At 36.5% G+C, this 14,736-nt stretch overlaps 1 protein-coding gene and 1 long non-coding RNA gene across 2 annotated transcripts in view; one reads left to right on the top strand and one right to left on the bottom strand.

Annotated features, from left to right (window-relative positions):
* Window positions 1-5,447, top strand: part of LOC121889835 (voltage-dependent calcium channel subunit alpha-2/delta-3-like) — a 36,652-nt gene extending 31,205 nt beyond the window's left edge. The window contains exons 29-39 of the mRNA XM_042402052.1: window positions 79-140; window positions 222-266; window positions 369-431; window positions 1,150-1,220; window positions 1,314-1,389; window positions 1,908-1,948; window positions 2,311-2,366; window positions 2,466-2,583; window positions 2,711-2,823; window positions 3,073-3,155; window positions 4,395-5,447. Of these exons, the coding sequence (XP_042257986.1) occupies window positions 79-140; window positions 222-266; window positions 369-431; window positions 1,150-1,220; window positions 1,314-1,389; window positions 1,908-1,948; window positions 2,311-2,366; window positions 2,466-2,583; window positions 2,711-2,823; window positions 3,073-3,155; window positions 4,395-4,487 (821 nt within the window). The 3' untranslated portion in view covers window positions 4,488-5,447. The remainder of the gene's footprint in view (window positions 1-78; window positions 141-221; window positions 267-368; window positions 432-1,149; window positions 1,221-1,313; window positions 1,390-1,907; window positions 1,949-2,310; window positions 2,367-2,465; window positions 2,584-2,710; window positions 2,824-3,072; window positions 3,156-4,394) is intronic.
* Window positions 5,448-8,917: 3,470 nt separating this feature from the next.
* Window positions 8,918-9,647, bottom strand: LOC121889228. The gene is made up of 3 exons (XR_006093470.1): window positions 9,387-9,647; window positions 9,076-9,135; window positions 8,918-8,975 (listed from the first exon to the last, which is right to left on the bottom strand). It is a non-coding gene; the product is annotated as an uncharacterized LOC121889228 (long non-coding RNA).
* Between the last annotated feature and the right edge of the window lie 5,089 nt (window positions 9,648-14,736).

Raw genomic sequence — 14,736 nt, 5'->3', positions numbered from 1 at the left:
TCACAGCATCATCATCACTATGTTAATACTTGTTTTTAAATATTGTGCAGTTTCTTACGTTCCTGACCTTTTGCTAAGCTGTAGGGATCCAGATGAAGCTCGAGTTCTTTCAGAGGAAGTTCTGGACTGCATGCAGACAGGTAATGCAAGACCAACAACTGTAACAAAAAAAAAGAGCTTCCTGGAGATGTGAAATTAAACTACTCTTGTTCTTTGCTCAGTGTACAGCTCTTGATGGAAAATGTAGCATTAGCTGCGATAACGAGGTAAGGACAACCACATCAACCACATAATCAACCCCTTTGCATCTTCTGGCTTCTGCTTTGTTGGTTTTGTTAACATAATCTGTTTATTCATCCTTCTGACAGGACATTAACTGTTATCTCATTGACAACAATGGCTTCATTCTTGTCACAGAGGAGCAATCTCAGGTACTGTGTACATATTTACATTCAAGAACAAATGTTAAAACAATGGAAACACTTAAACACATGCCCCCTCTGCCATAGATGTTTCACTTCTCCTGAAAATGACTGGCAATACTGAACCAATACTGGAACCTGATAACAGAAGTGGTCATACAAGTTTTTTTAAACTTCATTTAAGAGTTTCTCACACATTAAATTTGGTCATCAGTGTGTATGGACGTATTTGGATCAAACACTGTTTGCGCTTAGCTCTGTAAAATGACAGTTGTATGATGACAAACATGGACTGACTCCTACAAAATGGCTGCTTGTACCTCAACAGATTCATAGTGTTTAACAGCTGGCTGCAACCACTGTAGGTTGATGCATCTTGTGGTTTTCAACAGATGTAAAAAATAACCAAATAATTGAGGACACCACATCAGAATATGTTGTTTTTCCATTGCAAGGGGGTTCAGTTTGAATGCTTCTTACACCACATTACAGACACTCTGTCTGGTAGATTGCAGCCCTGAAATAAATATATATGTATATATGAGTTTTGTCAAGCCGAATCTCTTTTGATGCAATTTGTGTGTGAAATATTTAAACTTGAACTACCAATAATTACAACTTACTGAGTCAAAAGTTAAAGTACTAGTGGAACATTTCCATTATTTTGTCCACCCACTGTAGGCATTAAACTGTGTGCCTGTGTGCTTTGACAAAACTTCTCTCTCAGACAGGACTCTTCTTTGGAGAGGTGGAAGGTGCTGTTATGAACAAACTTCTCCAAATGGGATCCTTCAAAAGGTCTGAGACACAACATAACATCTCTCTGATTCAGTGAACTGGACCTTGTTGTTGTTCAACACTGAATGTAACCTCCGCCTGTTTGTGTTGCAGGATCACGCTGTATGACTACCAGGCCCTTTGCAAAGAGTATGCTGGGAGCAGTGACAGCGCACGCACTTTATCTGATGTAAGCGAGAACATCAACTGGTAGACACTGGTCATAATTTTATCATCTGTGGTGAAGCACATTTACATTTTAACTGCCTGAGTGCAGCAACAGTGCAGAGACCTCAACACCTGTCTCGGGGTTTGTGGTTAACAGTTTGCACACTGGTGGAACAACAGTATAGAGTTTCAGAAAATGAACTGTGACATTTATAAATTATAGAAACATTTGCATGCATGCACTATGTGTATATGTTTGTGTTTCCAGTATGCGTATGGGTTCAAGTGTATTTGTGTATGAATGTCTCTATCTTTTATCTCATATAACCCACCTAAACCCCACTCCCATGGCCCTGGTCTCACTCAGCACACACAGACACACATCCATCTACTCTCTTACCTCTCATCAGAGATGTCATATCTCCCTCTCTTTTGGTCTTTTGTCTCTCTTGGCTGTTTATGTATTTATGTACCTCACCTGTTTTGTACCCACTGTTTTTACACAGAGATTTTGACATCATATGCTTTTCTCTCTTTCAGCCGTTCTCTGTTGTTAAGTGGCTCCTGACTGAACTTGTCATGTAAGAATAATAAAAAATCATTTCCTGCGGGCTAATAAATTACATGATATGATGTACACAGTGGTAAGGGTATATTATATTATAGAGTTGTAAGCTGGAGGACGGAGACGTAAGTGGACCCTTTAAAGAACAACTTAACACCAGGTTGAAAAGCAGTGTTTTACTGCCCTCCCTGGTTGAAAGTTTAGAGCCTGTTTCACCTCTAGTTGGGTGTTTGGATGTGGATAAAAGTGTGCTCTGTTGCACCTGTAACCACATCCAACAGTGATGTCACTGGGTCCTGGAGTATATTATTTAATATATTCTTATAACTGTTCCCAGCAACATTGGTTTTAATATGATGTTTGTGTTTTTCTCTTCAGTTTTCTGCTAGAATTTAACTTGTACAGCTGGTGGAACGTAGATCTTTCTGTTAAAGGTAATAGTTAATGATAGATGATCATTATAGGCATGTAAGTTTGTTCTCTGTTTAATTGTTGTTATTTGTTCAGTTACACTTACTTTGTGTCACATTTAGCTCAAAGATCTCGGGGCAAAACCACAATGGTGCCATGTGATACAGAGTACCCTGCCTTTGTCTCTGAACGCACCATCAAAGAAACAACAGGCAACATTGACTGTGAGGGCTGTATCAGGTACTGTTTTAGGCCAACTTTAAATAATTACTCATTGAATCATCAAATAATCAACCCCTTTGCAGATGATATCCATCTTTATTATTAAAACATTATAATTCCAGTATCTTCTCTGTTTGGGCTGCAGATCTTTTGTCATACAGCAGATTCCCAGCAGCAACCTCTTCATGGTTGTTGTGGACAACAAGTGTGACTGTAGCAGTGCCCCACTCGTAACCATGGATCCCATCGAGATCATGTATATCCTTTATTTATGAAACTCAAGATGTTTGATGTGCAAAAATTTTTCTGAGAGCATTTTTCATTTCAGCACAATGTCAGTTAGATCATAGGATTACTTACAGTATGAGTTACCAATTGTGAGAATAATTTTATTTCTCATTTAGAAGTAATAGATGTTAAAAGTGTTAAGAGTTGCACTCACTTAAGTTTTCAGTTTCACATCAGGCTAAATCTGTCATGTCATTTATTTCCTTGACACCTTTGTACACAACGAGTCACTAAAATGTGACAGACTGAAGTTTCAGAAGGACAGAAAGAAGCCTGAATCATGTCACCCTTTCCACCCTGAGGTATGACAATGTGTGTTTGTCTGCATCTGCAGTTACACACTGAATACTGCTGACACTGCAGCACAAACACAGGAGACAGTTTGCTCATTGATCAAGCTGTTTAAAGATATAATGTATAACTGGAGAGTAACAGCATCAAGACTGTCAATGAAGTTAATTAGACCAGTAACCTATGTAGCTAAATTTGTGTCAAAGACAGATTGTGTGGCTTGCATTATAATATCCAGCTATCAGTTTTGATTAAAATCATACAGTTGCTACCCAGCAGGGCCAAATCTCTGCTTCATCTATGTCACAAGTAACGCCATCAATACTGCAATGTCAATCTATAAGACACATATCAATTATGAAGTAAGTTGAACACTTGAGTGAACTTCTAATTGCTTTAAGAAACTTGCACAACACAGTATGAAACAATGACAGAGACAATTGCATGATTTGATCATTAAGGAATAATTCTGGTTTATAAAAACTTGGGTCTTATTTTTGCAGTTTTGTCCATTATAACTTTTGGTAATGATAACATTGTATTCACCAAGGTAACTGCTGAAATTGCTAGGAATAAGATCAACAGGGCAAAAATATGCACATTCTGTATATTTCAGATGGTCAGACAGTTTTTAAACAAACCCCCAGGTTAGTAAAATGTATTTAGAAAAGAAAAGGAAAGTGAAGGTAAACAATTTCCCAACATGGTCATTGTAAACATCCATCACAGTTTACAGACTGATTGATTCAACTTTAACCCACTGTACATACCATTGTTGCCCTTGCAATTAGAGATCATTATTAATATTGCAGGAGTACCTTATTTAAGTTTTACCTTGAAATGAAGTGGCTTAGATCATCTGGTTTAATTATTGTCTCATCATTTCTCTTTCTTGTCCCGGTGGACTTCATTGTAGCGATGTCACTCTGTTCCCAGATATCGATAGTCACTCTGATGAGTACTGTTTTGACGTAATTCATAGAAATGATGGACAAAGCTACAAACATATGACCCAACTTGTTATAAACCAGAATTATCCTAGAGCATAATCAAATAGTGTTTAGTGTCCAATTTCAATAACAAACATGAAGTGATTTGAGTTGTTTTCTTTCAAAGATTTTATAATTAACATCTATCTTTCACTTCCAGATACAACCAGTAGTATAAGAGAGCATGTCCGTCCTGTTAATGTTTAATATCATACCCCTGTACAGCTCCATATTTATCACAACTGAATGTGTCTTTTGCAGGAAAATGCAATGGAGTGTGGTTCAGCAACACGCCTCTCTGGTCCTCTAACAGTAGCTCTGCTGCCTCTGATAGCAGTGACCATCAGCAGGTGACCAGAAACTTGGCAGAGTCCAGCATCCAGAGCAGGAGTCAGATAGGACTGCTCAAAAACAAGATGCTTATAAACACATAGAGAACATGGCCAACCAGAAATGAATTTGCTCATACCTCTGCAACAGGCAGCGCTCTACTAAGAAAAATCTTTATCTGTAGCACTGAGAGTCACATCCATTAATGCAGAAAACATAAACGATGTGGTGCAGCAAAAGAAAATGAAAATAATGGGAGTGCTTGGTGACTTTGCTCAGAGCATTGCAGATCATGCCACTGCCATACTGTCCTGAATGTGTGTTGAAATTAAGTAAGAGAAAGAAATATGTCAAACAGTAAAAACAAATGCATAACGTAGGAGTACAAAGTGTAAAACAAGTCCTTTTTGCAAAGGACAATAATAACACATCAAATATGTTTGTTTCTTTGTTGTGGGGAAAAAATGATGGCTGACATAAAAGTCTGCAGAATGTAAAATGCACTTTTGTCATGTGTGAAAAGAATGCAGAACAGTCTATATTTTTGGCAGTAAATTGTTAAAAACAATTGACAGTGCTGTCATAGTTTTCTTTCTTCAAATATTTTATGTTTATTTTGTAACTCAGTTGTTTCTGGTGTCAATAATAGTATGGATCGTGTAAAGTACCAGAGAGACAAAGGACAATTTGAACTTGCTTTATTCTTCCAGTTTCTCTTTGTTTTAAAGCAGAAGACATTTCAGATGAGCTACAGATGCATGATGAAGATTTAACAGTGTGTTCAAAGAATGTTACATTGATATAAAAATTAAAATCCATACTTTGTCAAGGTGACCACATACTCTTAACCACATGTTTAAAAAAGCTGCTGAATAAATACAAAGAAATATTTTCCTTCATTTACCCAGTGGTGTTATTTCTTCAAATGTGTGTGTGCATGCGCATGTCTATCTATCTTTGTGAGGACATAAGGACATTTCAGCCTTGTGAGGACATTTTGGCCTCACAACGTCAAAGACCTGTTTGAGGGTTAAGACTTGGTTTAGAGTTAAGGTTAGAATCATGTTATGGTTAGGGTAAGGGGCTAAGGAATGCATTACGTCAATAACAGTCCTCACAGCTACAGTTTATGTGTGCGTGTAATTGTAATTAGTAAAGTGAAATTAGTACAGTAATTGAAAAACTCAGAATATGTAGATAACAAATATAAAAAAGCCTAAATGAATAATAACAGTGGGCTAAAACATGTCATCACTGTCCTTAGAAAACCATGTGACTGAATAACATAAACTTTTAATGAGATAAAAAAAAAAGGTTGTTTTCAGCTTAGTAACAATGTATTTGTCAGATAATCAGGTGGGTTTTTAGAAGGTTTATTTAAGCATGACACTTTTCTTTCTCAAGTAGTAAGGAAATACAACGCTTTCAGTTTGTCTCAAAAATTAAAAATCAGCTCATACATGAATGGAGATACATGGTTTTCACTGGACAGTAGTATTTATATACAGTTGCAGGTATGTACGCAACAAAAGTTGTAAATGCATGTAAGTTTAGCACAAAAACACAGACGTCTGTGAGAAAATATATCCGGTTACAAAAATTATGTATATAACACATTAACAAACAAAATAAAAAATTACAAACAGGAGTAAAGTGAACTTTAGCTTTAGTTATATGTGAGTAAAAACAAATAGTTTTTCAATCTAGATCTAAAAAAAGTATGGAACCTATGCTGTGTTGTCATTTCATAAACCACAACTGAAAAATCTGATCTTGCTTTAAAAATTTGGTTTAATTGTATAGTTCAGTAGATCTAAGAAAAAGACATTACAGAAGTCTAACATTAGTCTAGTTTATACTCTAAACTCACAGTTTACATTTCTAACAGTTCTTTAGGCTGTCTGCTTTCTTGTTTTCTATGAAGAGTGAAAAAGTTTGTGTTTCAATGAGCCTCCACAGCGCTGTACACCATATCCCTCAGGGCGATTGCAGTTGGCTCCTGAGAGATTTCGCAGTACACACGGTGTGTGTCAGACTGGAAAAAGACAGAAAGAGACTGTAGCATCTATTACTGTATGTAGTAAATAGATTTAAGATTGTTCATCATGTCACTTACATCCGTATTTTGTGGTTCTCGGGTTTTCAGTTCCTTAGAACCTACAAGTAAGAAAGAAACTAATACTAAGATGATTGTTTCTCATGATGTTTGGCATTTTACTGCACAGTCTGTATAAAATAATAATAAATGAATGATAATATTAATAATATAATATGTTTTTCTACATAAAAATAAAGACCTTCAGTCCAGCTGACCAGATTCAAGAATTTTACGTTACTTAAAGATTGCCACGATTTTGTCTAATTAAGTTTTCAATGTCACAAAATAAACCGGCTGTTGAAGAACAATTTTCTACCATCTCCTCTCATACATGTAAAATTGTGTTCGGTGTGTTAGGCCTAGCAAACAAGATTATTTCTGTCTCAGTGCATTCTCCCACACATGTGGTCTGCTTTCAGTTTCCGCTGCAGGTCTTACATGTTTATTTTACATGAGCTGCTGATTTCCAGAACAGCAGCTTGTTTTAGTCTCTGTGAGTTCTGTGAAATCTGTTGAACTAAAAAAAAAAACATGAAGCTGCATCAAATATTTCCTGAAAGCTGCAAATGGCTTTGAAGAGCAAAGCCACAGGTCTGCTGACTGCTAATGCGAATGCAATTTGCTGCCACAGCTCCTTCCACCAGCCTCCTTCTTATGCGCTGTATTTTTTAATTTGTTGATTTCACCAAAATTTAATGCTGCTCAAATTCTATGACAGTTCCTTCAAAGACAAGAACCTAATAGTATTCCTTGACTAGCATCTCTGACTGAAGTTGTTTTTTTGGTGCTTATATATTTTGATCTCAAGCTGAGTAAATCTCAAGATGTAATGGTTGTTAGAATGCAACTTCTGGAGTTTACACACGTTTAATAATAGACTAACTGTTAAAACATTTTTTGACAGGGAGAGTTTTAGATTTTTGTCATGAAATTCTGAACTTCAGTGTTAAACAGTATGTGTAAACATGAATATAAAAGAGATTCAGACTTTATTTAACAAACAAATCAACACTTCTCACCAGCTCCTCTTTGGTTCCTGATAATTACTGAAACCAGCAAGATGATACCCACAGTTACTCCACCAGCTACAAGAGCTATTATCTTCCACATCCCTGTTCCTGTTTTGAAACAAAAGAGACCATATTGTCAGTTTTGCTTGTCTCAACATTATCAAAAAAAAGATGTAGTGTTTTTCTACATACTACAGTATTTCTACCAACAATACCAACACACATATCAAATGAAAAGTGATTGCTTTGCTACTGAAATAAAGTTACTGAGTAAATTAGGTTGTCAACATACTGAAACAGTTAATTCAAGTTGAGGACCTTTTCCACTGCAGCTACGTACAGTGTGTGTCTACTAAAGATAAGAGAATAACCATTTTCAGCTTTAAAAACATAAAATCTCAGCTATTTCTTAAAATTTTGCATAATGACATCACGTCTAATATTTGATCACAGATTTCTGTAGTAACTGGGTGTGCTATTTGCACAACTCAATCTACCTTGTTACAAAATGTGTCAAATTTCCAAAACGTAAATGTTACCAGATAGTATTTTAGTATGATATGTTTTTTATGTTAATATCAGTAAATGCATTACTAAAGGAAGGGAGGAAAGGAAGGAATTACACATACTCACCTGAAACTGTTTTCATTGGGGTTTTAGGACTATCTGTTGTGCCAGGCTTACTAACGCTTGAACCTATTAAATACACAGCCAGAAACTTTTAAAAAATCATCCACAGCGATGCATTTTAGCATTTTTGATGCACTAATAAGAATCTTAAGTCCAGATCCTTGATTTTTATCAGTCATACCAGTATCTGCTTCTTGAAGGCACACACATATCAACATTAAAAATATATAGTTCCTTCAGTTTTACTAGGGGTACAAATATGACGTGACAACAATGCATTGCTTAACAACTTGATTTTACATGAACAGTGTGGGCTTGTATCTGCGGCACAGTGAGTTGGCTACCTTCACAGGCACATAAGCATCTGCATATCCATCACACACTATCAGAGTAACCAATCAGCAACCATAAGTTTAATATGCACTTTGACATTCAGGATAATAACTAAACATATTCAATTTTCCACATGTGAATATTATATAGTGTGTAAATCAACGCCTTCTAAAGAATCAATGTGAATCATTGACAAACTTTTACCTGATGTTGGTTTCACTGATGTTGGAAAAGTAGAGCTGGAACTAACAGTGCTACTTCCAGTAGTCCAATCAGGTCAATGAACAAGGTATGAATCAAGTACATTTCAAAATACTCGTGATGCTCAGAAACACATATAATCTGTGATTAATATGAGGCACACTTCTGTAATTTTGTTACCTGATGTTGAGTGTGTAGGAGTTAGAGGAGTGGAAGTACGAGGTGTCTTAACATTCAGGCCTGATGAATAAAAAAACATTTACACTTTCAAAATAACAAATATAGTTAATAATTTGTGATATTGTTCTGGCTTTCTATTTCAATTTATAACCTGACCTACCTGTGGTCATAGTAAGTGTTGGCGTTGTCTGCATCTTGCTTGACTCTTTGTCTACAATATCTACAATAAAAGAAGAAAGGAAGGTAGATTTAGCCCTGTCAGTCTCATGTGTGGACAACTGTGTGAAACAGCATAATTATTTGTGTACTTGAGCTGTTATTTTCACAGAACTAGAAAGCAAATAACATGTTTGTTTGTTTGTTTGTTTTTTTACAATTGTGACCATGTGTATGCATTGATATGTATGTTTTTGACTTTTGAATGGATGTGTTGTAGCAATGTAGCATGTATTCATGTCATCTCTGACTTACAAGTCAAGTTGTTTCTGTCACTACGAGGAGACAAAGAGCTGGGTTCACTTCCCAAGGTGTAATCACAGCTGGCATCCTTTCTCAGAACAGAACGTAGATGTGTCAACAAATCATCTATTGAGACAGTAAACTGGCAGAACTTCTGGTTTGTTGAGGTCATTTCCCTCCGGATGGTTGTTGTTTTTACTGGATGACTTGCTTCTCCAAAGTACAGGTTACATCTCGTATCATGATTAACAGATCCAGGCAGTGAGCAAGTGAAGAGAACATATTCACCATCAAAATGCTGATGACTCATCTCTGGTTTCTGACCTATCAGAAAGATTAATAAAATAATTAAAAGTCAAAGCTATAATTTGCCACTTTGCTATCAAGTACACAGTGAGCTGTGCTGGCATTTACAGATATACAGTACAACACTTATCATGCTTAACAACCATCTAAAATAATAATTTAGTTTAATCATCTGATATGAGTTTGTAACATGTAATACAAAGTGTAATCAAATTTGTCATTACTCAGAACATTTTTGGTGTTCAACCCCTAAAAACAAATGTACACCTGAAATATAACACCAAGCAACTTATCCTGTGCTGATACTGTATCAAGATATAATAATATCAGTAGATAAGAAGTAACAGTCACTCACTTTGTATGGTGATGGAGGATGAGTCACTGTGTGAAGACTGAAAATTTGTATCTCCATGTGTTACAGTGTAATAACATTTCACTTTAACCTCAGCAGGTGAACTCTGATTCGTCATCTTCAGCAGTTCAGTCCCTGTCAGTGTCTGCAGACAAGAGGGGACTCTGACACTTTCTCCACTTAAAGTGTAGAAATAACACTGAGACACAGACACTGATGGTGGAGTTTGACAGTTCAGCATGATTAAGTCTGTCTCTGTGATCACCTGTGGATTCACTGTTAGTTCAGGTGGAAGAAGAGCTGAAAATTTAGAGGAAGAAATATGTTATCATATCAAATACTGAATTGTTGGATTAATGTGGTGAAATTTCTAATGAGAAATTGTGATTTAATGTACTGTATAGGAAGTAGAGAAAATGTACTCTGCGTCCATGTGCACAAATGGTCAAATTAATTGTAGACAGTAATTAACTGTTCAAGCTGTGATGACAGTGCAGCTGTTTATGAACTAATGTCAAACTCAGGACTGACCTTGTGCTTTCATCTCATGAATGGAATGCGTGAATAACATTTTTTTCTTGTCGCTATAATCTTGAAGGAATGTCCACTGCATACTCAGTATTGATGACAGTCAGTTACAGTTTGACTGCACTATTTCGTAGTAATTATTTATTGTAAAATGCTGCAATGATTAAAACTATTATATACTATACTTGAGCTGTTACTTTCACAGAACTAGAAACCAAATAACCTGTTTGTTTGTTTGATTGTTTGTTTTTACAATTGTGACCATGTGTATGCATTGATATGTATGTTTTTGACTTTTAAATGGATGTGTTGTAGCAGTGTAGCATGTATTCATGTCATCTCTGACTTACCAGTCAAGCTGTATCCATCACTACGAGGAGACAAAGAGTTGAGTTCACTTCCCAAGGTGTAATCACAGCTGGCATCCTTTCTCAGAACAGAACGTAGAAGTGTCAACAAATCATCTATTGAGACAGTAAACTGGCAGGACTTCCGGTTTGTTGAGGTGGTTTCCCTCCGGATGGTTGTCGTTTTTACTGGATGACTTGCTTCTCCAAAGTACAGGTTACATCTCGTATCATGTTTAGCAGATCCAGGCAGCGAGCAAACCAAGAGAACATATTCACCATCAACATGCTGGTAACTCATCTGTGGTTTCTGACCTATCAGAAAGATTAATAAAATAATTAAAAGTCAAAGCTATAATGTGCCACTTGCCACTGCAATCAAGTACACAGTAAGCTGTACATGTATTTATAGATGTCCTACACTCATACAATACAACACTTATAATGCTTAACAACTAGCTAAAATAATAATTCAGTGTATCTGATGTTTGTAATATATAATACAAAGTGTAATCAATTTTGTCATTACTCAAAATCAAATTTACACCTGAAATATAACACCAAGCCACTTATCCTGTGCTGACACTATCAAGATATAATAATATCAGTAGATAAGAAGTAACAGTCACTCACTCTGTATGGTGATGGAGGATGAGTCACTGTGTGGAGAGTGAAAATATGTGTTTCCAAACTTTCCAGCGTAAAAACATTTCACTTCAACCTCAGCAGGTGAACTCTGATGTGCCATCTTCAGCAGTTCAGTCCCTGTCAGTGTCTGCAGACAAGACAGGACACTGATAGTTCCTCCACTTAAAGTGTAGAAATAACACTGAGACACAAGCACTGATGGTGGAGCCTGACAGTTCAGTGAGGCTGAGTCTGTCTCTGTGATCACCGGTGGATTCACTGTCAGCTTAGGACGAAAAGATGCTGAAATTTTAAGCATATGTTGGATTAAATAACTAAAAATCACATTTATTTAAAATGCAATTTTTTATTTCTAAATTTATGAATACTCACGTTGAATGCTGATAGAGGACACATCACTGTCTGGAGATGGATAAGCTATAAGGTAAAAACATGTCACTTTAACCTCAGCGGGTGGACTTTGATTTGTTATCTCAAGCAGTTCAGTCCCTGTCAGAGTCTTCAGACAAGAGAAACGTTTGGCAGGTTTTCCAGTTGTGCGGAAAAAACACTCAGTCACAGACACTGATGTTGGAGCCTGACAGTTCAGTGTGACTGAGTCTGTCTCTGTGATCACCTGTGGATTCACTGTCAGTTTAGGTGGAAGAGATGCTGAAAATTTAGAGGAAGAAATATGTTATCACATCAAATACTGAATTGTTGCATTAATGTGGTGAAATTCCTAATGAGAAATTGTGATTTAATGTACTGTATAGGAAGTAGAGAAAATATACTGTACATCCATGTACACAAATTATCAAATTAACTGCAGACTGTAATAAACTGTCCTTACTATGACAGTGCAGCTGTTTATGAATTAATATCAAACTCAGGACTGACCTTGTGCTTTCATCTCATGAAAGGAATCTGTTAGAGAAACAACATGTTAACAAGAAAAACAGACAAAATAATAACTAATCAATAACTTATAATTAAAATTCCTGACTTCCTCAGACTGATGGAAAAGTATAATAAAACATGCTGATAACAATACAAACATTACATGTTAATCACTTGCTTGTGAATTAAATGTACATGAGTGTGTTTTTGCCAACATTAACTTTGAAAGAACTTGACAAGAGGTTTAACTCACATATAAGGATGACGAACAGCAGGTGTCCAGCCATGATGAAGCAGAATAATGTGAACGTCCAGCAATACTTTAACGACTACACTTGTGTGTCTGACTACATGGACTTTGACAGACATGGATGTCATTTTACAGAAGTTGCTCTCAGGAAAACCACAGCAAGCATCAGAAATGAATCACACTGACAGACAGGCCACAGAAACACAGACACACATCATTTATTCAGCCCTCAGTATGTGTGGTGCTGTATATTTAGATCAAATCTACCACAGTGCTGTTTAACTGGTAGAAGTAAAAGGTTGCTCATCATTTCTGTTGCTTTTCTAATTGTCTTCCTTATTGTTTGTTTCACTTGTTCTTTTTTGCTAAATTGGGTAGGACTGGTGATATAAATACATACTATACATCACATATATCAAAACCAGGTCTTTAAAAACTTCATATTTAATGGCCTTGTTTTTATTGTTTTTGAAGTAACGTAATGATAAAAACACATCAACAACCAATCAACTTCAGTCTTAAACCAGCAATAATTAATAATCTGGCCACTGGGGGACAGCAGAAACACGTTGTGAATGAAACATTGACATATCATCACCTTTTATGTGAGTTAAACATCAGAGATGCTTTGACATGAGCAGGAACTGCTTGAACTACAGGTGGACTTCCTTTGGTAGAAACAGAGTTGATTTTGCGAACCCTTCTACATCCTCAGCAAGTATCTCAGGGTGACCAATATTTCACCCCTAAACCAGTACGCCTCACCTGAGTGGGGCAGCAAAAGGCCAAACTAGCCTTCACCTGTAGAAGGGTTCCAACTGTTTCCTCTTTCTATGCCACAGCCACCTTGAGCAGATCTCAGCTGCTGCTCCTGTGTCCTTGATGGCTTTCTTCAGCTGTTTAAGTGACAGCCGTATTTTCTGGAGAAAGTAATGCACTGATGCTGCTGGAAAGCCTCTACATCCGGCTTCAATCGGAAAGCGCTGCATGCCAGCCTTTTGCATGGGTTTCATCAATCATTTCCTGATACTTGGCTTTCTTGAGCTCATGGGAGATACCAAGACTGTCCTCTCATAGGACTGTGAGTACCACCAGGTTTTGGTAGTTGTTCTGCTTGGCATTGACTCTCCTACTCTCAGGAGTCCAGATTAGTGCAAAGCAATAATCGCCTTTGAAGTTCTTCTCTACGTGTTACACGTGTTATGGGTGTATAAATAAGTAGAGTCTGTCTGTGCATTTGTGATGCACTTGGTTTTAGCTTCATAGTCAACGCTAAACACTTTAACACTTTAATATCCTAAAATTAAAAGTGTAATAAAAACAAAAACAAAAACTGGATTTTTATACTTATTTCCACTTTTATTCAAATACAAATATAAATAATTTTGCTGCCTCAACAAATACAGATACAGATGCAAATACTGGGCTCTCTGCACATCCCTATTACCTACATCAATTTCAAGATACAGTATAAAAGACACATTTACAAGTTCCTTAAAAATAGTTCTTTAGACTGTCTACTTTCTCTTTCTCTATACAGTATAGAAGTTTGTTTTTCAATGTGCCTGTATGGTGCTGTACACCATATCCTTCAGGGCTGATGCAGCTGGCTCTTCAGAGATGGTGGAGTACATATGGTATGTGTCCTGGGAGAAAAAAGAAACCAACTGTAAGGGCTCTTTAACTCTATAGCATGAACCCATACAGCAAACATATTCAATACTATGCCTCATGTCTGACTTACAGCCTCATTTTTAAGCTCCCCCCCTTTTGGTTTTTCAGGACCTGCAAATAAGAAAGAACCACAGACTATTATTTTCTACTGTCTGTAAAACTAAAAGAGGTGAGATGTGTAGGTCCTCTGTAAATAAAAAAGCTTATAGACCACCTGATCTATGTCAAGAATCTGACAATCATTGTGCTCGCCTAAATTTATACATCTGTAATGAGTCTTCAATGATTAAATACAATATTTGCCTGTATCAAAAACAAAGTAACATGTTATGGAAAGTGCAAGTGTTAATACTAAAATGTATTGTTATGTTTGTTGTT

Source organism: Thunnus maccoyii, chromosome 3 (genome assembly GCF_910596095.1).
Source record: "Thunnus maccoyii chromosome 3, fThuMac1.1, whole genome shotgun sequence".
NCBI classification, from domain to species: domain Eukaryota; kingdom Metazoa; phylum Chordata; class Actinopteri; order Scombriformes; family Scombridae; genus Thunnus; species Thunnus maccoyii.
This window is presented reverse-complemented; position numbering and strand designations above follow the sequence as displayed.